General features: G+C 43.0%; 1 protein-coding gene across 3 annotated transcripts in view; it reads right to left on the bottom strand.

Moving 5' to 3' along the window:
* Positions 1-14,677, bottom strand: part of RERE (arginine-glutamic acid dipeptide repeats) — a 309,682-nt gene that overhangs the window by 265,636 nt on the left and 29,369 nt on the right. For all 3 annotated transcript variants that reach the window (XM_019511789.1, XM_019511790.1, XM_019511791.1), the window contains exon 2: positions 9,020-9,090. In XM_019511789.1, coding sequence (XP_019367334.1) covers positions 9,020-9,090 — 71 coding nt within the window. The remainder of the gene's footprint in view (positions 1-9,019; positions 9,091-14,677) is intronic.

Genomic DNA, 14,677 nt, shown 5'->3' with positions numbered 1-14,677 from the left:
GGGGGGGGGGGGGGGGGGGGGGAGAAGATGGCAGCCTCTTCCAAAGAACTACCCTTTCAATTTAACGTTTCAACGGTGCAATCCTCAACAACAGAAAACATGCCAGCAAAATTAACATAAATGCAATAGCTGGTGAGCCACTGCAGCAGCGCTTTGCATTCTTACATTTCTGTGCTGTGTCACTCCAGCAAAACTGCTGCCTTGAGAGTACACCAAACGTACTGGCTAAGAATGGGTACTGTAAGGGATCCAACTTGCATACAAGGGCATCTTGTTCTTCTAATGGAGAGAAACACAGGTGCAACAAAAATGAACTACACACTGCGGTACAGCAGCACATTCCATTACAAAGAAAACAAATGTTCACTTGAAGCCCGTTTTACGGCGCCGCACATCTTTCCGCTTTGGAGAAGACGTCTGTTTCGCTGCCATGTAATTTGTATTTAAACAACCTGGTATTGCAAGCAGCTGGAAAAAATCATCCTTGCCCAATCAAGAAGGGATTCATACGAAATATTTTCCATTCCTATCTTTTGGCTTCCTTCTCCCCACTCTCCGACTATTCTTCAAAAGAAAACATTCACTAGAGCCGCTTATTAGTTATTAATTCAAAAGTTATAGGTTCTTGTACTATAAATCTAATTTCAGCTCGCATATTTGCAAGCGAACATGTGTATGTTCTTAACACCTGCACGTTTATGCCGTCATTAGTGTGCACACACATGCCCATGCTAAATTTGTACCTGAACACTTACATCGAGAAACTTAAATTATGATGCAATCAATGCTCTCCTATAAAAGCTAAATTAACAAAAAATAGTCTATTAGTGAAGACATCTGGTGTATTATAGCAAGAAAAGTTAATGATATTGTCTGGAACCCTGTAATCAATTTTTTTCTCCAGCAGCTCTATCATTACACTGTATTAGATCTGTGCGCGCCTGTGGAATTTATTAGATCTCAGCGCATGGTAGAAGCTTTGCCAACTGGATCTGGTTCAGATCAGGCTAAAATGGGTTTGGCAGCACTCCTCGACTTTAAAGAACAATCAATAAAGTTACCTTTATGCTGCATTGTGTCAACTGCCGCAAGATTTATGGGCTTCCTATAGAATCCCTTTCAAACACAGTTGAGATGGCTTCTGAGAGGACTACCAATCATCTTTACATTTAAATCTCCAGGAAAGAGAACACGGTGCTGCTCACCGAGAAATATTGGTAATCAATCCCAGGGACTCAGTTGCACAGAATTAATGCAAAGACAAAAAGTTTGCCGAAATCAATGTAATGGGTAAAATTTACAACCAGTTCAGCAAATCCTAGTTAGTGAGCATCACAGATATGGAAAACTCAGTAAAACACTCTAGAATATGCAGAGAAAGAATGCTGTCTGGTGGGGAAAGGACATTTGCTAAGATGGTGGGAAAAGTTACCTGACTATAGTACACAGCACTGACTAGCCCAGTACATTTGTTCATCTGCCTTCTGAAAATGCATGGCATCAAGGAATAAAAGCAACATCTTTCAAATATTCTTTCTGCCCCTCCTTCCCATCTTTAAATTCTCCAGACTTCCGGAGTTAAAAGTCTCCTACACTACTGCAGCTGGGTTTTTAACCTAGCACTTGAAGCTCTCAGCAGGCAACCGGCAACTGAAATGTGCAAGTGTGAGTTTTCACTTGCTCTCAGCTTCTGGCTACCAGTGGCCTTTTTGAGTAAGGTTCAGAAGAGTGTAAATAAGATAAAAGATTTAAAGCATTACCCTTCAAAAAAACACTCCCTGGTCTCTCTTTCAACCCCCAAATCTTTACTTGGGTCGTAAGAAAAATGTGTGGCATTTCATACAGGAGGAATTTTCTTTCTTTCTTTTGGAAGGGATTGCCTTTCTCCCCCTCAAATGCCCTTTTATGGCAAACTTGTGTGCAAACAGAACTACATTTTTCCCCCACAAGTGTTCTTGTGTTAAGATGCACCACAGAGTCTTTCAGTTTAAGATAAATATACACACATCTAAGCTTTTCTTGCAAAAGAATTTGTGGAGTCAGCATCTATAGAAGACACAAGTGTGCATAATAGGAGAGGATAACACAAATCTCAGGATGTTTAACCAATTTTGTAAAATCCAGCCATTAAACTGAACCCCAAGACCACAGCCATCCTAAAAATATAACACAAGACCACAACAAGGCGTCAGGGAATCTAAACTACAGCATAACTACGGCCAGATTTTCCACTTCTGCAAGGTAAATGCGTTTGCCACTGCCACGCCAACCCCTTCATTTCCACACGCTGAGCTGAAGAAGTGATTCTGAGCCACATGGAATTACACAACATTATTGTGTGCACAATATTAAGAGCCTCGTTTTCTTAATATTCTGCTACACGCTCGCAACTCCAAATGAAATCAAAACTCAGCAACTGAGTCAGGCCTTTAGAAAGATACTAAGAAAGAAGAAAACACTGAGAAAAAAAAAGTGAAGATCCCCAGGATCCAGTCTGTTGTCTCTCATTTAGGATGTATGTTAGATCTAAACTGGAAGTAGAATGGGCAGGACAGAGCTGTGAATCTTTAGGGCTTGGATTCCTTGACCACAACTTCAGTTTAGTGCACAAAGGCAGGAGGGCACTCTATGAAGCCAGTCTGAATGTTAATCTTTCACATGCCCATGAGCCATGTCTAACCCTAAGGTACTTGAAAGTTTTCAAGAAAAGTAAAGAGCATCTAGGGAGGACAGAAATTGTTCTTGGTTCTTCTCTGGCTATAAATGCTCTCACGCACGTTGCTAAGTGAGAAGAGGGTGTTCTTCTGTGACATCTAATATTTCCCAAAGATGAAACACCCTCCACACTACATCTTTTAAAAAGGCTCTCAGGAACAGAACAGTCCTAAAAGAGTTGTTTGCAGTAGGTGAAAAAGTAAAGACCCCATGAAAGAGGCACAAAAGATTATTGGAAAAGGAACATTATGGCCTGATGCCAAAACCAGTAGATAAAAAAAAAACAAAAAACACAACACAAAAAAAAAAAAACACCTTAAGCTTAAAACAAGTATGTAAAATTTATGTCATGCTTTTTGCTTCTTTCCCTACATGAAAGATAAACACTTCGGTGCCAGCAGCCCGGCATTCACAAGCAGCCCTTCAACACCAAATCAATGCATATTTATCCAAGTACAGAGAGGAAAGAGTGTTATGCATTTCCATTTTTCAAGATTTTAAGACATGTTTGTAATGAACAAAAAAAGACTATTTCACAAACCCCATGCTAGCAGCCTAATATACTGTTTCCGTCCTCTATCCCAAACCCACTCTTCCACCTTAGCTTACCTTGATTCTTTCCTGAACACCTGAAACCATGAATGATGCCTGAACATACTGGTAACAGGCAGTGCAATTCCTAGAGGGACAACCTGTGTTACAGAAACACCAAGAAAATATAAGAGCCATCACTACTTACTTACTGGCACCGATTCCCAAAAATGCAATGGCTCCTACTTAATCTAGTTCGCAGTAGATCAAGGCATTACACTTACCATCATTACACATCAAAACTTAGTTCCAAATGGGACTAGCCTGGGATAGAAACGTTCACTCATGTCTGCTCCCACCAAATGTATATTCAGCCTTTGCGGTAACTGTTTGTGCTATGCTATTAGCTAGGAGTAACAGAGGATAGCTAGCTTTACAGTATCATAGCTACAGCAAATATTAATGTACACTTTTACCTCTCACTGCAGCCATATGATAATATTCTAGGTCCATCCTCTGTCATCTAACTGCAGCATACCATAAAAGGAAGGTAACGTCCTGAGTTGAGACTAGAACATCCAGCATCAATCAAAGACTGCATAAATTAATTTAAAACACAGACTGCAAAAGAAAATACCGTGACTACTGAACTGAAGGGTCTGCCTACTATAAGTAGGGATCCCAACCCCCTGCACGGTGCCCCCCGAATTGGCAGAGGTTTTAAATATGCCCCAATTTTCACTTCCCCAGCAATAATCAGCAGCAAACAGCCCAGCTGGTGGGACCTCTCTGCCAATCAGGTGCAGGGAGGGCAACCAGCTAAGTGAAAAATATTAAAGGAGAAGCTGCGGGGGGGCACTTCCAGCATAATGTACGGTGATCCCTAACTACAGGTTCACTTTTAAAAATTATTGTACATCCACCACACAGGGACAGAGTCAAATTCTTGTACTTGTACTGACTTTTTGATCCCCTAAAAGTAGCCCCATTGAAAGCAGCTGAGCTATTTCCGTCTTAAGCAGCTATTTAAGCTAAGCAAAGATATTTTATTGGTTGTGTAGATTTAGAAGCGAATTAAAAAAAGAAAATGGATAAGGCCAGGATTTCACATATTGCTCTAAAAATGACAGGGTTACCTTTAGACCAGGGCAATTATTTGGGCCAGTGGACCACATAGGGAGTTTTACGGAGTTGCAGCAGGCTGGGTCAACAACCCTCCCTCAACAGCTCACCAAAACTCCCTATGTGGGATGGGGCCGCAGGCAGGAGGGGAGCTGCAGCGGGTGGCCGGCAGCTTTAGCAGAGGCAGCTTGGCCGAAGCCCCGTCAGCATAGTCTGTCCTCGAGGAGGGGCTGCAGCTGCTGCCTACCTTTGGCAGTCTAGATGCAGAGGTGGCAGCAGATAGGCAGAAGTTGCTGCTAGGTGCCAGGAAAAAGCAGGACTTGGCAGTGGGCACAGCCACAACACCCGCCCACCGCTGCAGCCGCCTGGAACCCGCATCAGGTCTGTCCTGCGGCTCCTCCCCACCGCCACCACCAGCGTCGCCTCCGGGCCTGCCCAAACCATTCCTCTCTCCCCACTCCCCACCCAAACCATCCCTGCATGCCCCAATCCACTAAGTCCTGGCCCTGTACACACCTTACACCAGCTCCTGCCACGTGCCGGAAGCAGCACCAGGTGGGCACTGGCATCAGCTGTGGATGCTGCCAGCAGGTTTCAGGTGGCTGCATCAGCGAGGGGGAGGCAGCCTGCCCAGCAGGACGTGCATGTGTGTTGGAAGCTGGTGTAAGCTGAGGACGGGGCTGGGACGTGGGTACCCGCCCACCAGCAACTGGAGCTGCCAGCTCCCCGCTTTGCAGCCACTCACCTGTAGGCCAAATATAATCAGTTGGTGGGCCATATTTTGCCCACCCTGGACATGATGCTTTATTTCACAACTCAAAAGGGTTATTTTTATGCATCCATGAATACTGAAGGTGACAGGCAGCATAGGAATGCCAGAAACAAAAAAGCACAAATATGATCCAAGACGTTGCTCGGCAGTCTTACTAGAATTGCCAAATCACTTTGTGAGCGCCTCTGACTCCCATCACCTACAACCTCTAGTTCTGGCTTGAGTTTTAGATACAAAAGAAGAATAAGCTTGAAATGTTCACTCCACATCTCAAGTGAGAAGCCTTTAAACAGTACGTTGGGAAATCCAATCCCCTGAGGCAGCCCCATCCTGACCTGCTAAGGCTGCACTATCCTCCCTGAGTGGGGGCAGGACCTTTCGGCCCTGGGTGTTTCTCTCCCCTGTACCCCCACGCCACAGCTGGTTCCTACCACGGGTGCAGCTTCCAGGAAGCCAAAACACCAATGTCCCATCCGCTCCCCCCACACGCACACAACTTACTACTACTACCCCATATTATCCCATCTCTTGAGACGTAGCTCATGAAGAGACTAAAACAACTCTTTATTCAGTGCTGTTCTCCAAATGAAGCAAAAAATCATAAACAGGATAGCAGTAGAGACATTTCAGAAAGAGAACAACAGTAGCAGCTAAAGCTTTATCACTGGAATTTAATGGCCATTGGTGAGATGTAATTGTGCTTCAGGAAATGAAAAGAGCTGTTCCTCTAGTATCTCGTTTAGCAGAACTGATGTGTTAAAACAGGGACATGTAGTGTAAGTGTAATATAGTAATGTGAGAAAACATACTGTTATGCATGCTATGACAAAGAGAGATGGAAAGAGCATGTAAAGAGGATGACGCTGGTTTCTTTCTTCTAAGCAGTGCAATCTGGAGAGGAGACTAGATGCTGTTCCAAAATAATTTCTAGCACTTGCCATGCAAGCTTATCACTTCCGAAGATGGTATCAGCAGCTCAGTCCCTACACACCTATCAAGCTGAGTCTCACCCTATGCGTCTCTTGCTAATTCACTCCAATATTAGCAGAGGTGAAACAGCAGAAAAGTTTTAATTACGCCATCAGTCATTCTGATAAAAAGTTTATTAAAGTGAAAGGGGGAAAGTCTGTTAAATTAAGATGTCAACCAATTCAAGATTACATCTGAACTCTTCTTTGGGGTAGTCTTCCCACTCCTCCCCTCCCCTCCATTTTTCTTTCTATTTTTGAAGTGGGGGAAGGTTTGGATGCTTGACTGAAATTACTGGGTGTCAGACTTTGTAGTACTGTGAACAATTCAGTGATGAATTGAGAGCTGAGATGAAGGTCAGAGCCTAATTTAAACTCCTGGGTACATTTCATGAGTACATAATGGCCTGCAGATAACTGGCTAACCTAACTGGGCTCAGTGCTAAACCGAAAGTCTAGCTATGAAATCCACGCTCAGCTGTCTCCAACCTGCTTTGCCATCTTAAAGCAGTCACTTTATCGCTGGTGGTAAAACACAATGCTCCCTCTTTTTCCCATCCCTTCTTGCAGCAAAAGAAACTGGAAAGAGTCCTGTGCCTGGACTGTACAATGAGCACTTAGTTGAAAGGGATAGTTACTAAATGAATAAACCTAACTGTGCAGCCAAACCCACTTTTATTTTATGACAACCAAGAAGATAACATACTTAATTAGTTGGTGACATTTCAAAGCTGTTGATTTTTGATTCCCCGCTTCACTTGGCAAGCTTTACTGAGTGCAAAACAAGATTGTGTTTTCTTGCTAGAATCTGACATGGGGAGAAAGAGATTAAGTATCCTTTCCACTGTACCTCTTACCCTTTCCTCCATATCAGTCACACCAACCTTGGCAAACGTAACGCAAATCCATTCTGTTAGCCAAACCAACATCAGGTTTCTTTTTTAGAAGATCATTATGCCTGTGACTTTAGTGACACTCATCAGGGGAATTAAAGAGTCTGTGAATAGGAGGATAAGCATACATAAGCTATATTCTTTCCATACACAGATCACGAGAATTGATATCATTATATACTCTGCTAGTAGGAGGAGGAAGAGTAAGAATAAGACACAACACTATGTGAGTTTAAAAAAAAAAAAAGGTATCAAAACATATTGCACTCTGCTTCCCACATTGTTTTGCAGACAGCTTTAATATGTTGTACTAGACCACTACTGACAACAGAAGCTTCAGCTTTTATTGCTGTTAATACCCTGAGCAATTACTGTAACTCAGCAGGAACTTCTGCCCAGAATGGCAACTATCACATTGTAATTCAGCATTTCATGAGAGATTCTGTTCAAACATGAAGGCACCTGCTAATGTGCAAAAATTGTACAAATGGGGCTTAACGCATTATTAGAACCTGGTAGATAAAAGCCAACATTCACATTTTTTTCCCTCCACTCAAGTTTTTTTTCATGGTGTAACAGCATTATACTTGTTAGAGATCACAGCAAAAGAAGCAAATGTGAAAGCAACAACAAAAACTTGTTCAGGAAGCAGGCAACTGCCAGGTTTCAGAGATGCCAAGTTGTGAAAATTACCTAAAAAGATGAGTACTGTAAATAATGGAGAACTCCAGGCAAAAAAAAAAAAAATTACATGGACATCAATATTGAAGCTATCAGTGTGACAGGGGAAAGGAAAGAACATGTTCTCCTGCTCTACAGCCTTGCAAAATTAACCAGAAGAAGGGGGGGTGGGGGTGGAAGGAGTCAGGAAAAGGAAAGGAAACCTTTAATGGCAACAGATGGTGGGTAATCTAAACTAAATGTGTCACCCTGTGCCAGTAATTATTTATTATTTTAACTTTTAATGATACAAACATTTGTAACACATAAGCAACCAAAAAAGATCCGCAGTTAAAGACCTCATTCTCTCAAGTTCACTGTACACAGTGCATCTTGGCGGTTGCAAGGAAGGGACAAAATATAGACACCACCCTTGTAACGTCTAGGCAAGGCACTTGGAAGTTTCCTTCAGTATTCTCACTGTAATAAAAATGTGTAGCCTACTAACGACTTATACTGGGACTTGCTTAACCTTATTTCAAGCACATAATTTATGTATGGAAAATACTGTCTCTCAAGCTTCCAACTGGTCTCCAGCACGTGCCCTTGAACTCAAGATTCATTCAAGGATGGAAAGCACTGAAACAGGATTCAAGCAATATTTTTTTTTTTTTTTTTTAAATGATGGGGTTAAGTCCTCAAGCGACAGTCAGTCAATAACAAAGTAGTTTGACAGGCTCCCAAAAAGCAACACTCAATAGCCCGCACATCTCCATCTTTAGCACCTTAGTTACGTGGAACCCAACGGCATATTGCAATATCTAGGCACTATGCAATTCAGGTTTTTAGCCAAAAACAGTAGCTTCCAGTAGGCAATGCTATAAGTGGGTAGCTACAAGGATTAGAATACAGTTTTGGTGAAATGATCTATGACAGGGGTTTTCAACCTGTTTTGGTTGGTGTACCCCTAGCGGCTGGTCGACAAGCAGGGAGTCCCTGGCAGCCGATCAACAAGGGAGGTGGGGGGTCCCCCCGTGCACAGCCATGAAACCAGAAACGCTGGCAGCAAAACTGGAAGTGCCGGTGGCAGAACGGGGAGTGCCCCCCACTTCTCCGCGCCGCTACCGCATACCCCCGGGAACTTCCCAAGTACCCCCAGGGGTACACATACCCCTGGTTAACAACCCCATGTGTATGATTTCAATTCTGTATGCCCCAAGCAACCAGCTGGCTCTGCTTGCACCAGAGCAGCTTATTGCCTCAGGAGTGACAAAGCAGTTGCTAGAAGTTTACTCAAGGAAGAATTAAGAGAAATGAAATAGGTAGAGGTGGGGGGGATCACAAGAAGTATTGCTTACCAGTTTGAAGTCTTGAATGCTGCAGATGAAGTATGGGGTGTTCGGCCGGCGACTTTCAATGTACACGCAATCTTTAAAAAGAAAGATTTTAAAATAATGGCAATTAAACTTCTGTGCTTTAAAGCAAGAATACAAAACAGGTTCTACAGAAAACAGCTTAGACCGGGGGAAAAACCATAACGCTCATTAGCATAACATGTAATTTATTTCAAGCTTCATCTAAAAATAGAAGCTAGATGCTTTATTATGATAAGTAAAGAAATAGTTGCATAAAAATTAACTTTGATTTGAATGGACATTTTGTTAGGAAAACAAATGAACTCATATAAGACTGTTTGGAATCTAGCTAGTGTAATGACCGGGTCATAACCTATGAACCAGACCAACACAAAGCAGGAAACTAAGCGAATCCCTTGTGGTTCACCCACTATTAAAAACCTAACACAAGCGTATTTTCTTTTCTAATTGTAAAGAAAACCAAGACAACCAATCATAGCTGGAATGCAGTAAACTAAATTAGATTTCCGCAGGGAAGAGCAGACCTTCCTCAAATTACGTTTGACATGACAGTGTCTGAGTAATTATTTGTGTTTGCTTTTAACAACTGGACTTTAAAAGGCTGCTGTAAAATGAGGTCTGCTGTGTTACACACACAATCCTGGCAAGAATCACAGCAAAAGCATTGACTGAGGGGAAAAAAGTACAGCGCTGAATGGAGAAAGAACTGCCTGATTAATGGTAATGACTTTAGAAATGGGAAAATCCAAACAGCTTGCTAGAAAGCAGAGATGCTGTTCCCAAAGCCAAGCAAATATTTCATGGGAAGTCACTATGCTCTTTTCATTTATACTCCCATGGATAACTACTTGCTCAGATGCTGGAATATGCTATACACATCAGCTGCCCTATCTATCACTCTCCACAAAATTGCATGCGCTTCTACAAAAAAAGGTAGGTCTTATATAAAAAAAAAAAAAACCAAAAACCTCAGGTGCTGAAAGATAAAAGCAGTGTTTTTTCCATTGCCTTCAAAAGCTAATAACTGTAAAAGAAAAATACAAGAAAAAAAGCAATATCTCTTTTTAGTTCACGTGCTTAACCAATAGCTGGGTTGGGGGTAGATTGTCATAAATTGAAATAATACATATTTCACAGTGATGCAGTGCCATTCTTCCTGAAGGACACGGGGTTTCATAAATACTACCGGTTTCTAAATAACCAAGTGGTACTGAGGAATTCCTTCTCTTCCCAATGAAATGCAGTGACTTTGGAGGGGGGGTGGGAAGAAGGTCAACAGCATGCTATAGAAGCATTTCTAAACTGCAGCTGCAGGAAGCGTCTAAGTCAGGGATTGTCAACCTATGGGATTCAGTCCACAGAGCCACTGGATGCAACCGGTGGATGTCTTGCTTTGGAGGACTTTGGCAGCTGCCTCTCCTCCCGCCGCTGCAGAGACCAGAAGCTACACTGGTCAGGACCTAGCGCCTGCCTGCCCGCATCTCATCCAGGGCAGTTACTCCAGCCAGAAAAGCTTGCCTACACATGGTCTAAGTAGCTAGAACATAATCATCTAAGCTGAAAGACGACGGATGCCAGTTTTTAAGAGTCTCAACTACTTTTGGGGTATATTCCAGGACTGAAAGTGGTGAGGAGCCCAGTTTTATCATCTCACTCAAACCGTGGTAATAGGGAATTTTCCACTGCCTAACCAACCATTTTTCCCATGTATACCCTAAATATTCCCAAAACTTTGGTGTCCAGACTACCACTCAACATTTCCAGGCAGATTACACATGGGCCTAGGTGGAGCACTGCTCCCCCCCACAACATATCAAAAGCCAATTTTTAAAAAAAGCACCAGTTGAGAAAGGAAGTGTTACATGGAGGTTAACACATTTCCCGTCAGCTCTACCAGGCCCAGACACACGACTCAATCTAGGCAAAACCTGTCTGACGAAAATCAACCTTTTTTGTCTGCGAGTTGGAGGGCAGGGGAAGAGATGCAGGGCAGGAAGGGGACAGTGACAGCATGCTGGAAATTAACCTCCACCAATTCGTCGAGCACTAAAGCACAATGAGCAGAAGCTGAACTGCATGCTCAGCTCAGCTACAGAAGGCAAGAAGTAGGTTCCTTAACCTCCCAAGCCCTGAGTATAAGAGCAGTATTTCATCTAAAGTGGAAAAGACCCCTGACTCCAGGAGGTTGCAATTCAGGGTTGCATCCAAACCCATGAAGGATTAAACACACAGAGTCACCTTCCCTTATGCACTGCAAATAACTTTCAAACTGGCAAGTGCCACTCATAGCAGCCCACTTCCCTAAAGGACTTGTATGGTATCAAACAACTCTATCGCTTGGATGGTCAGAGGGCTACCTATAACAACCTCCAGCCACAGAGAGAGCTCAAGTATCCAGGACCCCCGGGCAGTTTTATCTGAGAAGCGTTATTCAGATTAAAAACAAAACCAAACCCCTTTAAGCCTTGAAGTTATGGACAGATCATTTTCTTCCTTTCTAAGGCACTCTTCTTCTTTCCTAAAGGCTGCATTGAATCTGCATGAAAAATTAAATCCACTCAAGGAAGATGGAAGTCTAGGTTTGCAGAACAAAGAGAAAGGATGGGCTGCATCAACAGCGCAGCAAACAAAACCAATGGTGGCTGGTTAAATCCTTCGTGCGATAGCCCCCCATCGAGGAATAGCCCTGTATCTGGACTGGCGGAGGGGAGCAGCCTTCCTCCGTTTCCTTAAATGCTTATGCCTTGTTACAGAACAAAAAATCACTTCCTGCTGAGTGTTTATAATGTAACCATGGCAACTGACTGATCCAAAGCCTGTAAATCCATATGTCAAATTCCTACACCCAACACTATTATTTGTAAAGCAGGCTACTTTATCACAACAGTCTCTATCCATCAGGACTTGGACTGTTAATCATTTTGTGGCAGCATTTGATAAAGTCAGATGAGCTTGGCACAATGGATTTTTTTTTTTTAAAAAGAGCTACAAAACCTATTGCTTATTTTATGGAAAGAGTCATAAAAACACAGAGGGATTAGAATCTGGAGCAGTGTGAATTCATAATTTTATCAGCATCAGTCAAGCTTGTCTCCAATTGACAACAGAAATTGAAAGAATGCCCTGTTCTGACCTAGCTTCTTGACTCATTTATAAGATAAAGCGAGAAGAAAATTATAGCCGTGCTTTGAGTCAACACCCCCATTATAAACACCTAATTTTAGGGGTTTCGAACACTGACATTTTGGACTGGAATCTGACGTGCGAGTCTCAAACCAGAAAGGGGTTTTTTCTAACTATTTCTGTTAGCTAAAAAAATGGCGATGGCCAGCTTCAGATACACAAATGTTAAGTAAAAGGTTTGAGATGCGTTTTTACCCTTACAAAATAAAATGGAAGCAGCTGTTTGAAGAAATGCCTGCAAATCTACTTGGATTTGAACCGGTGCTTTTATCACACCGGATTGTGAGGGATTCCCCAGGTGTTCACAGCAAGGCTTAATGGTGGAGCATGTCAGTCATGTTTGCTGCCTCTCATAGCCAAGTTTAGTCCTGGCCTCTTCTGGCATCTTCTAAAAGATCTGCTTTTGTTTTCAAATGGCCAAAGAATCTCTCTCAATCCAGCTGCCTCCCCCACCCTTCCTCCCAGTCTCTCACCAGGTGTTCGCCGGCTGTAAATCAAAATGCAGGTCAGCTTGTAGATGACTCCAAAAAACAGAGTAGCGGTATGCCACAAAGAGAGGACACAGCCCAACTACAAGGACACATCACTGAAGTTGCAGGCAACCAGCAGCATTCAGCCTTTGTGAGCTTCAAGCTCTCTTAACAGTGAGAGGACTGTACTCGGATAATAAAAGGGAAGAGACAGAAGAGGAGAGAACAACCACACCCGTTGCATTAAATCAAACCTGCCTCCTTAACACTGCCCTAAAATTATAACAGTGGGGCAGACGTGGTTGGGAGGGCAAGTGACACAATCTCTCTCTCCCCCTCTCCTACAGCCTACTCCACAAAGAGGTTAGCAGCCAAATGATTTAAAAATCGGCACGTTCAGCAAATGCTTCATGCCACCGAGGAGGTGGCTGTGGAAAATTAGCCAAGCTACGCATGTTTAAAAGTCTGCCACTGCTCATTTCCAGTAGCCTTTTTTAACAAAACAAATTAGCAGCAAGTTTCAGCATGACCAGCCTACTGTGCTGGAAGCAGATTCATACAGGAGGTGGCAATCTGTTGGGTCAAGAACAAACAGAACTAAAATCCACTTTAAAAAAAAAAGGGAGAGAGAGAGAAAAGTGTAAATATGCTCTTGTATTATGGACCTCAATCTCTCAAAGGAGCTGTGCGGAGTTGTTTCTAGCCATCAGGTATACAACTTGCATTTCCAAAGTTTCCCAAACCAAACGGTGCATTTGCTAAACTGATAGGAACAGCTGCGGCAGCAGCGCAAGTTTTAAAAGCCCAAAATATGATTATGTAATGGACCATAAAAGGGCCATGAAAGAAAAGTGCAAGACCCATAATCCTAGTAATGAATAATGCACATACATGACACCAAAATTTAAAAGCTTTCTGCAAACTTGAATCGATTAAGTCACAGCACCCCCCGCCCCCCGAGAAGCAGGCATGTAAACTGTCACGCACCGCACCGCTTTTCCGGCCACCCTTATAGCCATGTCTACAATGGCGTGTTACATGGATCTTGTTTGTTTGCTCTAAGTAAAGCAATTTAACAACATCAGACTGAAAAAGCTCACGCCTCCCTGATACCCCAGCTTAAAGGTACATTAATTGCTGCATGTACATAGTTTTGCGCTTACTCAAATTAACTGCTTGGTATTCTGGACAAATATCTCGTGGTGCGACGTTGGACCATTTAAGTCCATGATTTACTCACAGCGCGACACAGACTAGCTTAATGGAGACTACGGCATTCTGGGACTGGGGTCAGACAGCAACCTGCACAATTCCTTTCTTGACAACCGTTAATTTTTCCGACACCATTTTCAAGCTGTTGTCAAGCACTCCCGAGATCCCTGACTGTTACAGTCGTTCATACAAGGAGAATTATAAGCACAGTGCAGGCACGTGGATCTGGCTCTGAACCCCTGCAGAGACTTGGTGTCGTCATGACATGGAAGGTCACCAAACCTGACTGCTATTCTTCACAAGAAAACTAGTTTGGTGTTGGTAAATTAAGTCTTGGGGATGGTGCTCATGGCAGCTAGCATGCGAGGAAGGTGCTACTTTGCTATGTCTAACTTGTCAGTAGCTTAGTATGGATGAGATTCCCTCTTCCTCGCCACCCACACCTGCCAGATGCTTCATAAATAAGAAGGGGCTTTTCCTCTTATTTAGGCAGCAAAGCCTTATTGATCATTTTGGAATATTCATCAGTGTTGGAAAGGAATAGTTTGGAAAGGGTCCACAATGCCAGGATCATGCCACACTCTAACTATTTGCTGCAATAGATGAGTACGCTTTCTCCCTAGATTACTAAGGGTAATCAGGGAGCTGTACTTCTTCCCATCATCCTGGGACATCCACTGTGCTTCCCTGGATTAAAGAGCATGAACAACAAGTTTAGCTTATCCTGAGTAATCGGAGAAGGCCAGTGGAGTGTGTGTCAAGGGCCGTCCCTGCG

The sequence above is a fragment of the Gavialis gangeticus genome, unplaced genomic scaffold, assembly GCF_001723915.1.
Source record: "Gavialis gangeticus isolate Ggan-Ray unplaced genomic scaffold, GavGan_comp1, whole genome shotgun sequence".
NCBI lineage: Eukaryota > Metazoa > Chordata > Crocodylia > Gavialidae > Gavialis > Gavialis gangeticus.
This window is presented reverse-complemented; position numbering and strand designations above follow the sequence as displayed.